Source organism: Lutra lutra, chromosome X, assembly GCF_902655055.1.
Source record: "Lutra lutra chromosome X, mLutLut1.2, whole genome shotgun sequence".
Taxonomy (NCBI): domain Eukaryota; kingdom Metazoa; phylum Chordata; class Mammalia; order Carnivora; family Mustelidae; genus Lutra; species Lutra lutra.
In genome coordinates this window covers 53,095,048-53,115,490 of record NC_062296.1, presented here as the reverse complement: position 1 = coordinate 53,115,490, position 20,443 = coordinate 53,095,048, and the positions used below count along the sequence as shown (strand labels likewise).

The following is a 20,443-nucleotide window of genomic DNA, read 5'->3' as shown; positions in this document are numbered from 1 at the left end:
TCAAAGCAAATTCACATTCTAGTCCAGGAGTCAGCAAACTTCTCTGTAAAGAAGCAGATAGTAAATATTTCAGAGACAACAGTCTCTGTCACAACTACTCAACTCTGCCACTGTAGTGCAAAAGCACCCACAGACAATACATAAATGAGTGGGTACAGCTGTGTTCTCATAAAATGTTATTTACAAAAATAGGCAATGGGGCCAGATTTGGCTCATGGGCCACAGTTTGCTGATCCCTATTCTAGATATAGACAATTAGCAAAATCTCTCTTTATCCAACCAATAAAATATAAAAGTTTAATCACCTATGACACTCTTAGCAAATGATGTTCGCATTAAGGTGGCCAGGCCTAGATCACCAATCTTCACAGATCCAGTGGGTCCCGTGATGAAAATATTGTCACACTTCAGATCCCGGTGAATAATGGGAGGAGTCCTAGTGTGCAAGAACTGCAACCCCTTTAAAATTTGCCTGCACCAGCTCCTTAAGACCTTTGGTTTCATGACTTTAAATCGTTTTAAGTACCTACACAAAGAAACAAAAGACCACATGTAAACACACATACCTAGCTTATTATATGAGCACTATTAGGGTAAATCATGTAAGTTGGCTGCTAGTTTAAGTACTATGCTTGCCATCACTGAACTGTTTTCTATTCTCTGTTATAGAAAAACAATTTTAAATCTAAGGCTTCATTCTTAGAGAAGATATCCTGCCAAGTTTAGCATTTTTTAGTATTTTTAATTCAAAACAAGAATCATTTTAATCAGAATATCCTTTTGTGGAAAGGTAGCACAATTTTAAAAAGAAAGTTCTTCTCTACTTTCTAATAACTGCTTATATAAGGTCACCATAGGGTTTAACTATGTAAAATTTTACTGCAAAGATGCTAGGAAACAGAAAAAGTATATCTCACATTTAATAGTTATAAATAACTGATTACACCATCAAATGAAAAACTGTAGTCAGAAATAAAAGTAAATAAACTATAATTAGACAGTCCTGCTCACTAGATATGTGAATGTGGCCATACCCTTGAAATTTCATTATTTTTACAAAATGACATTACTTCTAATTCTAAAATTTTATGTGATCCCACAAATATTCATTTCTCAATACTGTATTTTCTTTTTTGTTTTCAATACTGCATTTTCTAATGAACTTCATTAACATCCTAAATTTTTCAACCTGCCCTGAAGCACAGTCACTAGATTCAGATGCTACCTATTCTTTAATCAAGTAGTTATTTTATAAACAACTTTTATGACTCTTGAAAATTATTTCCAAATAAAACTTCATTGGCACTGTCAAAGTCAACTTACGTCTTTAAAGTTCCTGATGTCATAAGTTCAGTCACCAATACAATACATTTCTTTCCTTTTAATATAGATTCCCAGGAATCATAAAATCGAACTATATTGGGATGTTGGAGACCCTTTAACATTTCTGCTTCTTCCTTGAACCTTTGCTGCTCAGCTTTGGTTAATTTCCGATCCTGAAATGGAATAAGAATTTCCAAATTAGGGGCGCCTGGGTGGCTCAGTGGGTTAAAGCCTCTGCCTTCGGTTCAGGTCATGATCCTGGGGTCTTGGGATCCGGCCCCGCATCGGGCTCTCTGCTTGCTGGGGAGCCTGCTTCCTCCTCTCTCTCTTCTGCCTGCCACTCTGCCTACTTGTGATCTCTCTCTGTCAAATAAGTAAATAAAATCTTAAAAAAAAAAGAATTTCCGGGGCGCCTGGGTGGCTCAGTGGGTTAAGCTGCTGCCTTCAGCTCAGGTCATGATCTCAGGGTCCTGGGATCAAGTCCCGCATCAGGATCTCTGCTCAGCAGAGAGCCTGCTTCCCCCTCTCTCTCTCTCTCTGTCTACTTGTGATCTCTCTCTGACAAGTAAATAAATAAAATCTTAAAAAAAAAAAAAGAATTTCCAAATTAGAGTCTAGAAATTCTCATGCACATGTGTAACATCGCTCACACATGCCTTATTTTGTTGTTTTCATTTATGTATGTATTTATCTTCACCTGTCAATTTTTTTTCTCAGGACCTGTATAATCACTGATATATTTTATTAGATGGATACTTTGACTCCTCCCATTCAAGCAGCAGCTGTCATAGTTCATAACTATGTTATAAATCCACCTGCAAAATAAATCAATACCTCATATGATAATTGAACGTTCTGATAATCATTTCATAATATATACATATATCAAATCATTATGCTGTACACCTTAAACTTATACAGTGTTATGTCAATTATATCTCAATAAAGCTGGAAATATAAATAAAATTTCCTTTGCTGGCAAAGAAAAACAATGTATCAAAATGAAAAAAAGTAATAATCAAAACAAACAGAAGTTTCCCTAAATCCAAAATTTCCACATCTATAGGATCTACAATGTCAGGACAGGAATAATCAAAATGTTAGACATTAGGCATTTATTCTGGTTAAACATCTGAATTGCCAACATATTTCTAGACAGAAATACAAGATTACCATCCAGTAAAATACCTTCAAACAGGAACTGGACCTCTAATCTGCTACATTAAATTCTAGAAGTCAAAGGAGCAATGTTTACAGAATTCTGAGGGAGGGCTGTAACCCTAAAACTCTGAACCCAGACAAGCTACCAACCAAATTTATAAGGGAAAAAGAACACATCTTCATGAAAACAAGGACCCAAAGTTTACCATACCATACACCCTTTCTGAAACTATTACTCAAAGAATTTCAATAAAAATCTAGCCAAATAACATCATTAGAAAAAGGAGAGTATGACATACAATAAACAGCATGAAATTTCCAAAGGCTAAGTAATCATGGTTAATGTGGTTATTAAAATTTAGTGAATTTTCTAAACAATAATTTCAATAGAAGATATGTAATGCAAAAAGAAATTCTGCAATTAAGACTCCAGATGATCACCAGGTGTTATATGTAAGTGATGAATCACTAAATTCTATACCTGAAACTAATATTACACTGTATGTTACATAACTAGAATTTAAATAAAAATGTGAAACTATAAAAATTAAATTGAATTTTTAAAAAACAGAAAAGGAAGAATAAAAATTTTTGTCTTCTGAAAGTGAGAGTAGGAAAGGAAGGAGTGAGAGAACTATTTTAAGTTTTGATTTTGACAGAGAAATAATCAAGTAGCCTAGTTAAAAATTTAGGTATAATTTTCACTTCAAGATGACTGACAACATATTACATTAATTCCCTTCTCTTCCTAAATCTCACCAAAATGACAAAAGAAATATATAAGCAAATCCACAGTAGTATCAGAAATATGAGAAGGGTTAAATTTTTTAAAGATAAATAAAAGCATTGATAGAATATACTTTTATGAAACTCAAGAGAGTAGGAGAAATGGTAACTTGATAGACACAAAAGACTTCCATTAAAGAGGTTGTTTTATTTTTTTAGAAAAAAATAAGCTATTGGGATTTCATCAAAATAAAAATCTCCACAGCAAAGGAAACAATCAACAAAACTAAAATGCAACCTACAGAATGGGAGAAGATATTTGCAAATGACATATGTGATAAACCACATAAAGAGCTTATAAAACTCAACACCCAAAAAAACAAGTAATCCAGTTAAAAACTGGGCAGAAGACATAAGTAGACATTTATCCAAAGAAGACATAGAGATGGCCAAGAGACACAAGATGTTCAACATCACAGATCATCAGGGAAATCCAAATCCAAATTACAATGAGGTATCACACCTGTCAGAATGGCTAAAATCAACAGCACAGAAAACAACAGACATTGGTGAGGATGTAGAGAAAGGGGAACCCTCTTGTACTGTTGATGCAAATACAAACTGGTGAAGCAACTCTGGAAAACAGTACAGAGATTCCTCAGAAAGTTAAAACTAGGACTCCCCTATGATCCAGCAATTACACTACTAGGTATTTACCTAAAGCATCCAAAAATACTAAATAAAAGGAATACATGCACCCTCATGTTTATAGCACAGTATCTACAGTAGCCAAATTATGGAAACAGCCCCAGTGTCCATCAACTGATGAATGGGTAAGGAAGATGGTGTGTGTGTGTGTGTGTGTGTGTGTGTGTGTATACACACACACACACACAATGGAATATTATTCAGCCATAAAAAGAATGAAATCCTGCCATTTGCCACAACATACATGGAGCTAGAGAGTATTATGCTAAGAGAAATAAGTCAGAGAAAACAAATAACATATGATTTCGCTCATATATGGAATTTAAGAAACAAACAAATGAGCAAAGGGAAAAAAGAGAGAGAGGCAAACCAAGAAACAGACTCTTAACTATAGAGAACAAACTGATAGTTTATCAGAGGGGAGGTGGGTGGGGGATGGGTTAAATAGGTGATGGGGGTTAAGGGGTCACTGGTTATGATGAGCACCTGGTGTTATATGGAAGTGCTGAATCACTATACTGCATACCAATAATATTATACTGTATGTTAAGTACCTGGAATATAAAGAAAAACTTTAAGGGGCTCCTGGCCAGCTCAATCAAAAGAGCATGAGACACTTGATCTTGGGGTCATGAGTTTGGGGCCCATGTTGGGTGTAGAGATTACTAAAATAAATACGTATTTTTTAAAAGAGGAAAAAAAGGGAAAACTTTTAAAAAGAGGTTTTTTTTTTTTAAGACTTCATGATAACCCTAATAAAGAAGCACATCAGGGCTGTGGCAATTTCACTTCTGGTTACTTTATTCACATTATTCCTTGTTGTGTATATGGAAATATGTAAAGGGATGTTCAGTGCAGCATGGATTGTAATTGTGAAAAATTAGAAACAACTAAAATGTCAATAATAAAGTTCATTATATGCCAGGTACTGCTCTAAATTTTTTAATATATTGATACATTTAGTCCTACAACAATCCTTTAAGATAGGCATTACTGTCATCTTCATTTTGCAAATGAAGAAACTGAGGTTAAGGTGGTTAGGTAACCTGCCCAGGATCAAAAGTGCTACATGTGGGTTATAGCCAAATAACAAGTTAAAAGAATGAGGAAGATCTATGTATACTAATGTGGATAGATCTCTAAGACATTCTGCTGAGAAATAAAAAGCACTCGGAAAAAATTACAAGATGATAATTTGTACATAAAAAAACCCATCCTCAACAATGCTTTATTTTCTATTACATATTTAAATGCATAGATATAGGATGAGACAGATACGCAAATGAGTAGCTGCAATTATATCTGGAAGGAAGAAGATTGGCATGTGAGTCTTTTCTTCAGATGATGACTAACTATATGGTACACCTCATAGTCACTCAGCAGTATCTCTTACTTTACTGAATATCTTTTATGTGACTATCTGAAGCTTAGTCTCCTAAGACTTTTTATATTTAACTTTCTCATCTATCTGGAGTTTCCTGTACATGCAGTCTTTTCATCTCGATGGTTAATTGGTTGTGCTAGCACCACTTAAACTACTCTTTTCTCACTGACTTGAGGAACATGTTTGTTGTATATTGTCTCTAATTATACTGGATTCTGCTTCTTTTCACTAATCTGTCCATCCCTATGATAGTGGCTTTCAGTATGTATAATGACTGATAAGACAAATCACTTCCGTATTCATTATTTTCTTGGCTTTCTCATCTCTTTATGTTCTATATAAACATTAAGATCATTTTTCCAATTAAAACAAAAGAATCACTTGGAATATAATTGGACTTATAGCAAATATACAGACATTAATTTGGAGAAAACTGTAACTAGGAAGCCATCTAAGAACATGGTGTGTATCTTTCCATTTGTCCAGAGTTCCAGTAAGGTTTGTTGGGGGGAGAGGGAGAGCGAGGAGAAAGACCTGATACTCTCTTAGCTTATTTTTTCCTGAACCACATATTTTTAATTTATTTAAAAATCACTTAGTAAAACAGATTCTTTCTGATGTATAGTTCCTTAAGTTTCGACAAATGCATAAAGTGTATAACCACTGCCACAATTACACACAGAACAATTCCATTGATTCCACCCTCCCCCCACCCACACACACAAATTCCTTTGCACCATCCATTTCTAGTCAAACCCTCTTCGTACCCTTAAACTCCAGAAACTACTCATCTATTTATTATTCCTATAATTTTGCCTTTTCTGGAAAGTCCTATAAATGGGAAGAAGTATACATAGCCTTTTGAGTCTGGCATCTTTTACTTAGCACAATGTCTTTTAGATTGATCCATATATTGTTCTATCAATAGTCTGTTGCTTTTAATTGTTGACTAGTATTCCACCTATGAATGTACCACAATATGTTTATCCATTCCCAGATGAAAAACATTTGGGTACTTTCCAGTTTGGGGCAATTACAAATAAAACTACTATAAACATTCATGTACAACTGTTGGCGTGAATGTAGGTTTTCTTGGATAAATGTCTCAACTGGGATTGAAGGGTCATATGGTATGTTTAACTCTGTAAGAAACTGAGAGTGCCAGAATGGTTCTACCATTTTGTATTCTCACCAACAATGTATTAGATTTTCTCCACATTATCCTCACTAGTAGTTGGTCCTGTCAGGATTTTGTTTCATTTGGTTGGTTTTTAGCCATTCCAATAGGTGTACTGGGGTATCAGATTATGGTTTTAGTTTTCATTTCCTTAATGATTGAGCATCTTTCTGTGTGCTTACTTGCTATACATCTATCTTCTTTGCTGAAATGTCTGTTCCAATCTTTAATCCATTTTTTAATTAGGTTGTTTTATCTTATTGTTGAGTTTTGAGAGTTCTTTATAGATTCTGGATGCAAGTCCTTTGTCACGTATGAGATTTGAAAATATTCTCTGCCACTCTGTGGATTATCTTCTCATTTTCTTAACAGTGTCGTTCATAACACAAAATATTTTAAGTTTGACGAACTCCAATTTATTGATTTTCTACTTTTATAGATCATGTATTCATTGTTATATCCAAGAACTCTTTGCCTAACCAAAAGTGAAAAAGATTTTCTCAGGTTTTCTTCTAGAGGTTTTACAGTTTTATGTTTTACATTTTTAGGTCTATGATCTATTTTGAGTTAAATGTTGTATAACATGTGAAAATTAGGTGAAGGTTCATTTTTTTTTTAGTATGCATGTATAATTACTCAAGCACCTTTTGTTGAAAAGACCATCCATTCTATGCCGAATTGCCATTCTATCGTTTTCAAAAATCACTTGACCAGGGAGCAGCTGTGTGGTTCAGCTGGTTAAGCATCTGCCTTCAGCTTAGGTCATTATCCCGGGGGTCCTGAGATCAAGCCCTACATTGGGCTCCCCACTCAGCGGGGAGTCTGTTTCTCCCTCTCCCACTCCCTGCTTGTATCTCTCTCTCTCAAATAAATAAATAAAATCTTCCAAAAAAATAAAATACAAAATAAAATAAAAATCACTTGACCATATCTGTTTGGGTCTATTTCCAAATTCTCTTCTGTCCCACTTACCTATGTGTCTATCTTTTTGCCAATACCAAACATGTCTTAATTACTGTAACCTTGGAGTAAGTCTGAAAAATCAGTTAACATGAATTTGTTAAACTTCTTTATCAAAATTGTTTTAGCTATTCCAGTTCCTGCCTTTCCATATTAATTTGAAAATCAGCTGTCAACAACTACAAATATTCCCACTGGGATTTTGATGTAATTGTCTTGAATTTGTAGGTCATATGGAGAAAATTGACATCTTAATATTAAGTCTTCTAATCAACCAATCCATTTATTTGGATCTTCTTTGATTTTACTTTTTTTTTTTTTGTTTTCAGCATACAGATAATGCACATACTTTATATACACTTAAGTATTTTTCTGGTGCTACTGTAAATAGTATTTTTTAAAAATAACAATTTCATGGTAGCATTTCTATACACTAATAATAAAATAGTAGAAAGAGTAATTAAGAATTCCATCTACAATTGCGCCAAAAAGAATAAAATACCCAGGAATGAACTTAATCAAGGAGGTGAAAGATCTTATACACTGAAAACTATAAAACATTGATGAAAGAAATTGAAGATGACACAAAAACATGGAAAAACATTCCATGCTCACAGATTGGAAGAATTACTATTGTTAAAATGCTCATACCACCCAAATGATCTACATATTCAATGCAATCTCCATCAAAATACCATCAACATTTTTCACAGAACGAGAGCAAAAAAACCCTAAAATTTTTTATGGAACCATAAAAGACCCCAAATAGCCAAAGAAATCTTAAGAAAGAAAAATAAAGCTGGGAGTATCACAATTTCAGATTTCAAGATGTACTACAAAACTGTTGTAATCAAAACAGTATAGCACTGGCACAAAAACAGACACATAGGTCAACAGAAAAGGACAGAGAACCCAGAAATAAAACCACACTTCTTTTTTTTTTTTTTTAAAGATTTTATTTATTTATTTGACAGAGAGAGATCACAAGTAGACGGAGAGGCAGGCAGAGAGAGAGAGAGAGAGAGAGGGAAGCAGGCTCCCCGCTGAGCAGAGAGCCCGATGCGGGCCTCGATCCCAGGACCCTGAGATCATGACCTGAGCCGAAGGCAGCGGCTTAACCCACTGAGCCACCCAGGCGCCCTAAAACCACACTTCTATGGTCAATTAATCTATGACAAAGGAGGCAAGAATATACAATGAGAAAAAGACAGTCTCTTCAATAAATGGTACTGGGAAAACTGGACAGCTACATGCAAAAGAATGAAAACAGACTTTTCTTACACCATACACGAAAATAAACTCGAAATGGAGTAAGGACCTAAATGTGAAGCCTGAAACCATAAAAATCCTAAAAGAGAACACAGGCAGTAATTCCTTTGACATTGGCCATAGCAACATTTTTCTAGATTTGTCTCCTAATGGAAGAGAAACAAAAACAAAAATGTAAACAATTGGGACAACATCAAAATAAAAAGCTTCTGCACAGCAAAGGAAACCATCAATAAAAAAGTCAATCTACTAAATGGGAGAAGATATTTGTCAATGTTATATCTAATAAGTGGTTAATATGTGAAATATATAAAGAGTTCATATAACTCAACACCCCCCCCCCAAAAAAATGAGATTTAAAAAATGGCGAGGGGTGCCTGGGTGGCTCAGTCAGTTAAGCACCCAATTTTTTATTTTAGCTCTGGTCATGATCTCAGGGTCATGAGATCAAGCCCCGTGTCCAGCTTCACACTCAGCAGGGAGTCTGCTTGGGATTCTCTCTCTTCCCCTGCTCTCCTTGTGCTCTCTCTCTCTCTCTCTCTAAAATAAATAAATCTTTTAAAAAATGGCTAAAGAATCCAAACCAATATTTTTCCCAAGAAGACATACAGATGGCCAACAGACATAAAAATATGCTCAATATTACTCATCATCAGGGAAATGCAAATCAAAATCACACTGAGATATCACACTGAAATGTCACACTGAGATGTCAAAATGGCTATAAAATCACACTGAGATGTCAGAATGGCTATAAACAAAGAGACAAGAAATAACAAGTGCTGGTGAGAATGTGGGAAAAAAGGAACCCTCACATACTGTTAGAAGGAAGGTAAATTGATGCAGCCACTCTGGAAAACAGTATGGGGGTTCCTTAAAAAATTAAAAATAGAAATAACATATGATCCAATAATTCCCAAATTAAAACACTAATTCAAAACTATATATGCACCCCTATGTTCACTGCAACATTATTTACAACAGCCAAGATATGGAAGCAACCTAAGTGTCTATCAATAGAGGAATGGATAAGAAGATGGGTATATATATTTACATTGGAATATTATGCAGCCATAAAAAGTTAGATAGTGCCACTTGAGACAACATGGATGGACCTGTTTATTTTTTTATCGGTTTTGCTAAGACATTCAAAATATTGAAAAAAATAATGATGTAACAGTTATCACTGCCTTTTATTGTATTTTAATAAAAAGTTTTATTCTCACAGCTTACAACGTCCATTGCTTTTTGTTTTTGTTTTTGCGAGTACTTTAACACGCTGAACTTACATTCCTATGTTACTTTTTTAATTAGGAGTGGCTGTTGAATTTTGTTAAATGTTTTCTCAGCATCTATTAATGTGATCATATGGTTTCTTGATAGGTTCCTAATACAGAATTATTCTTAAAATCTTTAAGGCCTACCTAGTTCTAGCATATTATTCTTTTGATCCACTGATGAATCATATTTGCTAATATTTTGCTAAGGATTTTAAACTCTATATTAATATGTGAGATTAGGCTATAGTTTTCTTTCTTTGACAAATATAAGGATTCTTATTGAAAATACACTGGCTTCATGAAATTAAGTGGAGTTAAATAATTTTAACATTGGAATCACTTGTCATTTAAAGGTTACCTAGATATCAAGCTCTGGATTTACTTGTTTCTAATGTTCTTTTATGTCTTTAAATTATAAAAAAAAATAAAGCAAAAAGAATAAGGTATAATAACCAGCTCTGTTGAATTTTAACATTTTGCCAAATTTACTTCCATTTTAAACAAGACATTAGAGACATAGTTGAAGTCTCCTAGATATCCCTTCTTGATTCTATCCCCTTCCTTTCCATTCCAGAAGAAACTACAATTTGAATTAGGTTTTTAATCCATGCACATTTTAAAAGTATTTTTATTATATGTTTTTATCCATAAGCAATATAGTTTTACAGCTTCATAGAAGTGGTTATCATGTGTTACGTTCCTTTTGCAAATTATTTGGTTTGATATTACATTTATTTATCTACTTTGATATGTATAACAGTTCCCGTTTATTTATTTTAACTTGCATAGTATCTCATTATCTAGTTCTACCATAATTTATCCATTCACCCACTGATGGATATTTGGGTTGATACAAGTTTACTCTTATAAACTATGCTGCATTGCATATTCTTGGATGCCTCCTTGTCCCGGTATTAACAAAAACAAAAAAGAATTTAGGTCACCTTTCTACAATAACTGGCCTGTTCAAATTTTCTTTTTCTTGGGTACATTTTGGATTATATTTTGTTTAGGAGCAATCCATTACTTAAGATTTAAAATGTATTATCAGGGTTATAGGTAGAATCTAGATGGTGGATATAATGGATGTTCTAGGCAAGTCTTTCAACTTTGCTCTATATTTGAAATGTTTCATACTAAGTGTTGGGAAAATTTTGTTGGCAAAGTTGCATATAATGTTCTCTTCTACTTCTTTGACTCTTTTCCAGAGCATGGCTATATTTAATCCGTCATTTCTCCTCTCGTGTATTTTTGCCTTCTTTATTTTTCTTCATCAGGGTCATTAATCATTTTCAGAAAGCCAAAGTGAGTAGAATTTATTTATCCTATTTTCAGGTTTATAAATCCTTATTAATTTCAGCTATCTTTATTTCCCTCTTACTTTATTTTGCTTTATTTTATTGTTATATCCCTAATGTCTCAAAATTATCAAATACCTTCTAGTTATTATTCACTAATAATGAAGACATTTTAGGTGATAAGTTTTCTTCTGGGTATAGCTTTTGCAATGACCCACAAATTTTGTCATAATGTCCTCTTTTTCATCACTTTCTGGGTAGTTTATAATTTCAGTTTTGATTCTCTCTTCTTTCCAAAATTTATCTAGAAGTATGATTTCTGATTTCCAGTTAAAAATCTTTCAGTTATTTGTTTCATTATTTCTCATTTTACTGAGGAATACAGAATATAAAATCTCTTTATTTAACTTAATGTTTTCTTTAGGCCACATAATTTGACCAACTTTTTAATAAAAATGTGTATTCTCTTTGAAGGATATATAGTACTATATATCCATCAAATGAAGTTTGTGGACAATATTATCTAGTTCTTCTGTGTTTATTCACTTTTTGTCTACTAGATCAGTCCTATTTTGAAATAGGACCTGAAATCTCCGACGATAGCCATATGTTTATCCATTTTCCTCGAAACTATTACAGGTTCTTAGTTTAAATTACTAACCAAAATATTTTTTGTGCCTATGGCTCTTTTATATATCTTCTTGAACTGTGAGGTAAATAATTTCATAAAATCCTGTTCAGTGCTCTAAGTTTACTTCCTTCCTTCTGTGACAGATATTAATATTGCCACTCCTGTTTTCTCTTTCTTGTTCATACATTTATCTTACCTTTCTTTACCACTGTCTTAAGTATGTTTTTAGTAAACAACACGTGGGTTTTGTCTTCTTTTTTTATGTATTTATTTGACAGAGATCACAAGTAGGCAGAGAGGCAGGCAGGCAGAGAGAGAGAGGAGGAAGCAGGCTCCCCGCCGAGCAGAGAGCCCGATGGAGGGCTCAATCCCAGGATCCTGAGATCATGAAGCCCAAGGCAGAGGCTTTAACCCACTGAGCCACCCAGGCACTCCTAGTTTATTGGTGTTTGATTTTGAGTGTCAGGAAGACACTCCCCCTGCCTCTCCCCCTACTTGTGTACGCTCTCTTTTGCTCCCTCTCATTCAAAGAAATAGAATCTTTAAAAGATAGTTAAGAAACTCATACATTATTTGTCTTTCTCTGACTTATCTCACTTAGCATAAGGCCTTCAAGGTCTGTCCATGTTGTCATAAATGGCAGGGTTTCCTTCTTTCTCATGGCTAAATAATATTCCATTGTGTATATCTAAATAATATTTCATTGTCTATATATATGCTTCACATCTTTATCCATTCATCTGCTGACAGACACCTAGGTTGTTTCCATATCTTGGCCATTGTGAATAATGCTGCAATGATCACGTGTAGGCAGAGATCCCTCTGAGATCCAAACACTGCATAGTATCATTTAAAAGTGGAATCTAGGGGCCCCTGGGTGGCTCAGTTGGTTAAGCATCTGCCTTTGGCTCAGGTCATGATCCCAGGGTCCTGGGATTGAGCCCCACACTCTACTCAGCGGGAGCCTGCTTCTCCCTCTCCCTGCCATTCCCCCTGCTTGTACTCTCTCTTTGTCAAATAAATAAATAAAATCCTTTAAAATAAGTAAGGAATCTAAAAAGTGAATTTCTAAAAACAGAGACTAGAACAGTGGTTACCAGGGACTGGAGGAGGGAATTTGAGAGATGCTGCTTAAGGATATAAATGTACAACTAGTAAATAAGTAAGTTCTGAAGATCTAATAGACAACATAGTGATTAGTCAACAATACTGTCATAAACGTCAAAGTTGCTAAGCAACTAAATCTTAACTGTATTCACACAAAAAATAAAAGATAAACACATGACATGATAAATTGCTAAGGCTACTGTGGCAATCATATTGCAATATATAAATGTATCAGTCCAACACACTTTACACCTTAAACTTACACAATGTTAAGTCAAGCATATCTGAACTTTTTTTTAAAATGCTAAAAGAGTTAAGGAACTTAAAGAACAAGAGCAAAGAATACTACACTTAGAAGAGACCTGGGGGGTGCCTGGGTGGCTCAGTCGTTAAGCGTCTGCCTTCAGCTCAGGTCATGATCCTGGGGTCCTGGGATGGAGCCCCTCATCAGGCTCCGTGATCAGTGAGGAGCCTGCTTCTTCCTCTCCCACTCCCCCTTCTTGTATTCCCTCTCTCGCTGTCTCTCTCTCTGTGTCAAATAAATAAATAAAATCTTTAGAAAAAAAAAAAAGGAAGAGACCTGGGAATAAGTGTTTACATTTTTCTGTCTAATCTAAGATGACTAAGTAAGTCCTAACTGTCCCTATAATTAGCTGGAAGTCATCCACTTGTGATAGATCAGCAGATCTGTTCTGAAGAATAATGAATAAATTTTGATGCCTTCTGATTAAGTTAGTAGAATACAAGTCTTTCACGTGCCAAACTAAACTACTCCATCTTATCCTTTGATCCTAGGAATCAAAAGTAGTCAGCATTAGGAGTAAACAACTTTACAAAATTACAACTGTTGCCCCAGATGTATTACTGGAGGTAAACTCCACCGAAAAGGGCTAGCCAAGATCTTCCAAGGTCCACTTCTAATTCAGTGAGTGGAAAGTAAACCTGCCAGTGGAATATAAATACAATGGAATATAACTCAGCCATAAAAAAAGAATGAAATCTTGCTGTTTGCAATGACATGAATGCAGATAGAAAGTATTATGCTAAGAGAAATAAGTCAGAGAAAGACAAATACCACATGATTTCACTCATATGTGAAATTTTAAAAAACGAAACAAATGAGCAAAGGGGGAAGAAAAAGAAAGCAAGAGAGGCAAACCAAGAAACAGACTCCGAACTAGAGAACAAATTGATGGTTAACAGAGAGGAGGTAGGTGGGGAGATGGGTTAAATAGGTGATGAGGAACACCTGTGATGAGCTCCAGGTGTTGTACGGAAGTGCTGAATCACTCTATTGTACACCTGAAACTAATATTACACTGTGTTAACTAATTGTAATTTAAACAAAAACAAAACAAAAAAGAAGCATTCCATTTCCAAAATGTAAACTATAGCCTTATCAGCTATGTCTCTTAATGCAAACACCAACAATAAACTACATAACCAGGTCAGTGGTTACGTGGCTGTTTCTGCAAACATGAACAGAAGAAATCATCAATGGTGTTACAAAAGCTGTATAATAACTTGTTTAAGTAAGGAAAATCACCATGAAGGCTTCAAAATGGTGCTTAACTTACAAAGTAGTCCATTAATGAGTGTTTTGGATAAATATGAGGCCACTCAGTATTTTATCACTATCTTTATTGTTCACTCAACCATGTGCCACGTTTTATAATCATTATCTCTGATCCTCAACATTTTTATTTCTCAAGCTGAGCAGTATGTACACATGTTCCATGTTATGCTTTATTCTCTTTTGCATATCAGAAATACTGTATTTCTTTTTTAAAAAGTAAAAAACTAAGGCTCCAAAATGTTAATTAAGCTGCTTAGCTTGCCCAAGAAACCCAAACGGCACAGGCATCACTAGAACCCAGGTCTGCCATATTCTGAATCCTGAGTACTTTCTAGTTCATCGCTCTGCCTCTCAGAAAGAGTCTTCACAGCAATGACTGCAGATACCTCATTCACAAACCACTTTCCTTGCAGAGACAGTATAGCATCCCAGAACTAAAGCTATATGAAATAAACACACACTAGGGTAACAATCATTTGTAAGTGGTAATGCCAAAGTACTAATCAAGAAATCAGCATATAATAGTTATGGACTGGTCATATTAGCATTTTAAAGCTTTTAGGCAGCAATAGTATCAGTACCTTTTTAAAAAGTGCTCATCAATAGTAGTTAAGATAGCACATGGAAAAGGGAATGAACCAAATACAGAACCAGGTTCACTTGTCTTCCAGTACTATTGAACAAAGGGGATGTCCTCATCCAGGCAGGACCTGAGCATACAGTTCATTTGCTTGGTCTATTGTCTTGGCAGAAGAACATACACAGGAACTCTAGTTGCTTTGTTCTGACTCTATTCTTACCAAGCCAGTTTCTGATTATAATTTAGTGTCCCATATATCTAGCCTACAGACCAACTAGAACATTTGACCTACCAAATGCACTCCTCATTCTAAATTAATAAATCTGTGTCCTAGATTCAGGATTTTGAATGAACACAAGTCAGTCTCGCCCACATTTCCAACCACCTCTGGACACTGACAGAAGATGAAGACCAGATATTGAACCAAGGCAACCCAGCCATTAAATTATTCCTCAGAGGCCCCAGGCCAGGGAGTGTCCTTAAATGTCACTATTAAGAATCCCTTCAGCCTTAGTAGTTTAATATTAAGAACTTTATTTTAAACAGGATCCATTTATTAAACTGATCTAAATTCATTAAAAACAAAAGAACGATCTGCTCAAATAACCAATGAGGAGAAAATTCTTAAATCATCTATGTAAATGTTTCATATATATAATTGATGAATACAGTTCCCTGCTCTATCCTTTTGGGCAAGTTACTTAATGTATTTAAACCTCAGTTCCACCATCTGAAAACTAATCATCTCTACTTCATACAATTACTGTGAAGATTAAATAAAATATTCAAATTAAGTACCTATCTGGGTACTCATACAAGTGCTCGATTAACATTAATTTTGATGAATGCAAAGTATATGATATCATTATTAATAATTTAAAATATACTAAAGTTCCTCAACCACAAATTTCCCAATTATTGGGCTTTCAGAAACTTAACAGTCATACTTAGGAAGTGACCACATAAAACTAAGAGGTAATTCCAATTAATAACTGTAGAAGGAACGTGGGAAATAGAAAAATCACCATTTGAACACCAACAGTAATACTTATTACAGGCAAGATACACCAACGGTTGCCGAAACAACTGGGCAAAGTTTGAGGAGAAACAGATACTTACATAGTCTCAAAGTATCTACTCCCAAGATATTTATCAATCTACAAAGGGGAAAATATTAATTTTACAGTAGAAAAAAATCTATTAGCCACCATCCTAAACAAGTGATCAAGGTTATCATCCCCAGTACTCTAAACAACCTCAGGTACCCCCTGCTATGACACACTGAGAAGGCTGTATAACTTCTATGGTATTCTTCCCAAAATTCATGGCCTAAATCTAATCATGAGAAAATATGACAAACCCAGATGAAGCAACATTCTATAAAATAATTGAGCAGTACTCTTTAAGATCATGAAAAGGAGAGGAAAGGCTGAAGAATTGTCACAGTTTGGAAGGGACTAAGAGCATGTAACAACTAAATGCAATGCGGGATCCTAAAATGTACCAAAGCATTGAAAAAGGACATCAGTAGGAAGACTGGTGAAATCCAAATAAGTGCTGGATTAGTTATTACACTAATTTCAATTTCTTAAGTTTTGATAAATGTTCTCTGGTTAAGATATCAACATAAGGGGAAATTGAGTGAAGGGCATACCAGAACTTTCTATACTATCTTTGCAACTCTTTGGTTAGTAGAAATTATCTCAAAAAAAAAAAGTTAAAAAAGAAAACTAAGTAGTAAAGGAGTGGTATCACCGTTGCCCAATACTCCCAACCCTACCATTTCTTTCAAACAAACCTATATTTAACAGCCCTTTGATCTTTTTACTAATTTCAATCTCCAAGCCTTCTTACTGACTATAAATTCCCTCTACCGTAAGTTTTATGAAAATACAGCCTGTGTCTGCTTTTCCTCCCCATTATGTCCCTAGCACTTAGTACAGTTCTAACACATATAGAACTGAATATTCATTTGTTGAATGAATGGACAATGAATGAATGGCAGCTGTGTGTATTCTATTCATTTCCTATTTCTGTTGCAACAAATTGTCACAAATTTAGTGGTTTAAAACAACACAAATTTATTATCTTCTACTTGTGGAGATCAGAAGTCCTAAATGAGTTTCACTAGACTAAAATGAAGGTATTGGCAAGGCTGGATTGCTCTAGGGAAAAATCTGTTTCCTTCTAGCTTTTAAAGGTTTCCCACATTCCTTGGCTCACTGCCCACTTCCATCAACCACTTCACTCCAACCTCTGCTTCCATCATCAGGTCTTCTACAGACCAGGACCATCCCTCCTCTCTCTAAGGACCTTTGATTACATTTGGCCCACCCAGATAATGTAGGATAGTCTACCCACCACAAAATCTTTAATCGCATCTACAAAGTCCTTTTTACAATGTAAGGTAACAACATATTCTTACATTCCAGGAATTAGGACATGGGCGTCTTGGGGTGCAATTATTCAGCCTACTAGATGTATCAGTTTGTTCTTTTATATCAAACAGATCGTTCAAAACTAACTCTGAACTGAGAAAATAAAGGTTATTTTCCAGACTGAGTCTGTCTCTTGCCACCCTCACCCTTTGTCATTTTATGAAAACATCTGCCTTCGGTTTATGCTTGGTAAAGTTATGTGACTAGTTTTTAGACAAAGAGACAAGAACATATATATTTAAGCAAGCCTTATCCCTCCTCCCTTCAATGTAATCTTCTTTGTTTGTGAGAGTATTCCACTTTGAGGGCTAGGTCAGATGAAAAGATGGGAATCAAACTGAATAACAATATTTTGGGAGTGCTTATATGTAATGAAGCATTTTCTTGTGTGGCTCAAACAGAAATTGGAAACATTTCCAAGAAGGCCATAACAAACTTTTGAGAGCAAAAGTATCCCAGAGTGAATACTTTGGACCACAATATTTATTCAGAAACAGAAATTCTAACTTTTTTTTAATTTTTCTTTTGGAAATTCAACTGCTTACATATTATTATCTAATTCTAATTTTACAATTAAATGTAGGGCTGGTATTAAAAAATATACATCCCCAAAGTGCTTTTAGATGCTGAATGAAAATAAAAATGGAAAGAAGTTTCTCCACAATTATGATAGGTGCTTTGGGTGTGGAAGTATAGATTTTTAGACTGCTACTTCCATTGCATTGCTCTGAATATATTCACTACTATAAAGAAAGTGCATTAGAATGCTCACTCATGTTAAATCGCTACAGTCAACTGAATCTTTTTTTAAAGATTTTTTTTTAATTTGACAGAGAGAGAGAGATCACAAGTAGGCAGAGAGGCAGGCAGAGAGAGGAGGAAGCAGGCTCACCGCTGAGCAGAGAGCCCGATGCAGGGCTCGATCCCAGGACCCTGAGATCATGACCCGAGCCGAAGGCAGAGGCTTAACCCACTGAGCCACCCAGGCGCCCCCTGAATCTTTTTTTAAAAAATCTCTTCTTCAGTGCCATTTTTGGTTCAGTTCAGACCCTATAGCCAGACTCGCTAGATGTCTAGTTGTTAGATGGAGGCCCATTAAGATCTAGAGAGTATAATGCTAAGTGAAATAAGTCAGAGAAAAATAAATACCATATGATCTCACTCATACAGGGAATTTAAGAAATAAACAAGCAAAGGGAAAAAAGAGATAGGGCAAAGCCAAGAAACAGATACTAACTATAGACAAAAAAAACCTGATAATTACTAGAGGGGAGGCAGGTAACGAGATGGATTAAATAGAAGATGGGGATTAAGGAGCATACTTGTCCTGATGAGCACCAGGTGATGAACTGTTGAATCACTATACTGTACACTATACTGAAACTAATACTACACTGTACGTTAATTATATGGTGACTAAAATTTTAAAATTAAAAAAAAAATTAAAGTAAAAAAGGAGGCCCATTTAATTACACTGAGAAGCACGCAATCACATATCTGACCCCACAGTGAAGCTTATTATAACACTCAAATACATTTTAGAAACAAATAACAAAAAAATTTTCAGATATCTATGATGTCCCTTTATTTGGAAAATAGTCCCATTATATGAAAACTCAATTCCATCAAGAAAACAAATGACTGGGGCGCCTGGGTGGCTCAGTGGGTTAAGCCTCTGTCATCGGCTCGGGTCATGATCTCAGGGTCCTGGAATCGAGCCCCACATCGGGCTCTCTGCTCAGCAGGGGGCCTGCTTCCTCCTCTCTCTCTTCCTGCCTCTCTGCCTACTTGTGATCTCTGTCTGTCAAATAAATAAATAAAATCTTAAAAAAAAAAACAAATGACAAATGCACTAGTGGAAGTATTTTTTCCAAATTAGAGTAAAGCAAAAACTGGTTATGTTTCCATGTGTAAAAGAACAGTGCTGTTGATTCTCAAGCTGGTAGGGGAAGAAAATACTACAAATTTTTGTGACTGACTCCTTCTAGTGGGTTACTAAACAAGCCTTTCAGTAACATTTGACCAGGTCTTTCAACATCATAAACTAACAGTCTTCCAAACAGCACTTAAGACTGATAACCCTCACTCACAGTAAATTACCAATTTACCAAGTAGTTTAGCAAATTCTTTAGAAAGAACAATCGGTCAGCCTTCCCACTAGTGCATAGATAAAGTTATGGAAACCATAAAATATGACAAACTGTTGAAATGCAGACATTTACAGCCAAATCCTAAATCAGACCTACATCATCAAAGGGTTTGTTTAACATCCTCAAAGTCAAATATCAGCAGTAAAATCTCTCTCTCCTGGTTCTTTGCACTGCCATAAGGTCAATGTATTCTAAACAAATGGATATGGAGCTTTTAACAACGGTTACACAAGGCTCAAATATCCACAGTGGGGGAAAATGTCATCAAGAGAAAAAGGTATAAAAGTCTTTTGTTAAGCTGTTAAATCAAACATGCAAAAAAAAAATTTTAATTGAACTGCCTAATTTCAGGGAAGCAGATTTAAGCAAGAGGTGACATGAATGCAATAAAATATAAATATTTTAGTGAAGTTAACAAATAGAAAATACATATCAAATTGATAACAAAAGTATGGACATACTAATTTTATTTATTATACACACAGACACACACACATATAAGCAAAGAGTGGAGAAGAATTTGGAATACTTTAAACATTTAAATTATTGACTGGGATGTTTTTCTACAAAATTGTTTAATTATATAACAAAGATGACTTTGTGAAAAAAATATGAGAAATTATACATTACAAACTGCATAATACTCATGTTTTTCCTAATTCCAAATATGCAGAA

General features: G+C 34.8%; 1 protein-coding gene across 3 annotated transcripts in view; it reads right to left on the bottom strand.

The window, feature by feature from the left end:
- The window catches only part of WNK3 (WNK lysine deficient protein kinase 3), a 144,910-nt gene that overhangs the window by 99,297 nt on the left and 25,170 nt on the right, over positions 1-20,443 (bottom strand). For all 3 annotated transcript variants that reach the window (XM_047716927.1, XM_047716928.1, XM_047716929.1), the window contains exons 3-4: positions 1,324-1,496; positions 306-526 (exon numbers count right to left, since the gene is read on the bottom strand). In XM_047716927.1, the coding sequence (XP_047572883.1) occupies positions 306-526; positions 1,324-1,496 (394 nt within the window). The remainder of the gene's footprint in view (positions 1-305; positions 527-1,323; positions 1,497-20,443) is intronic.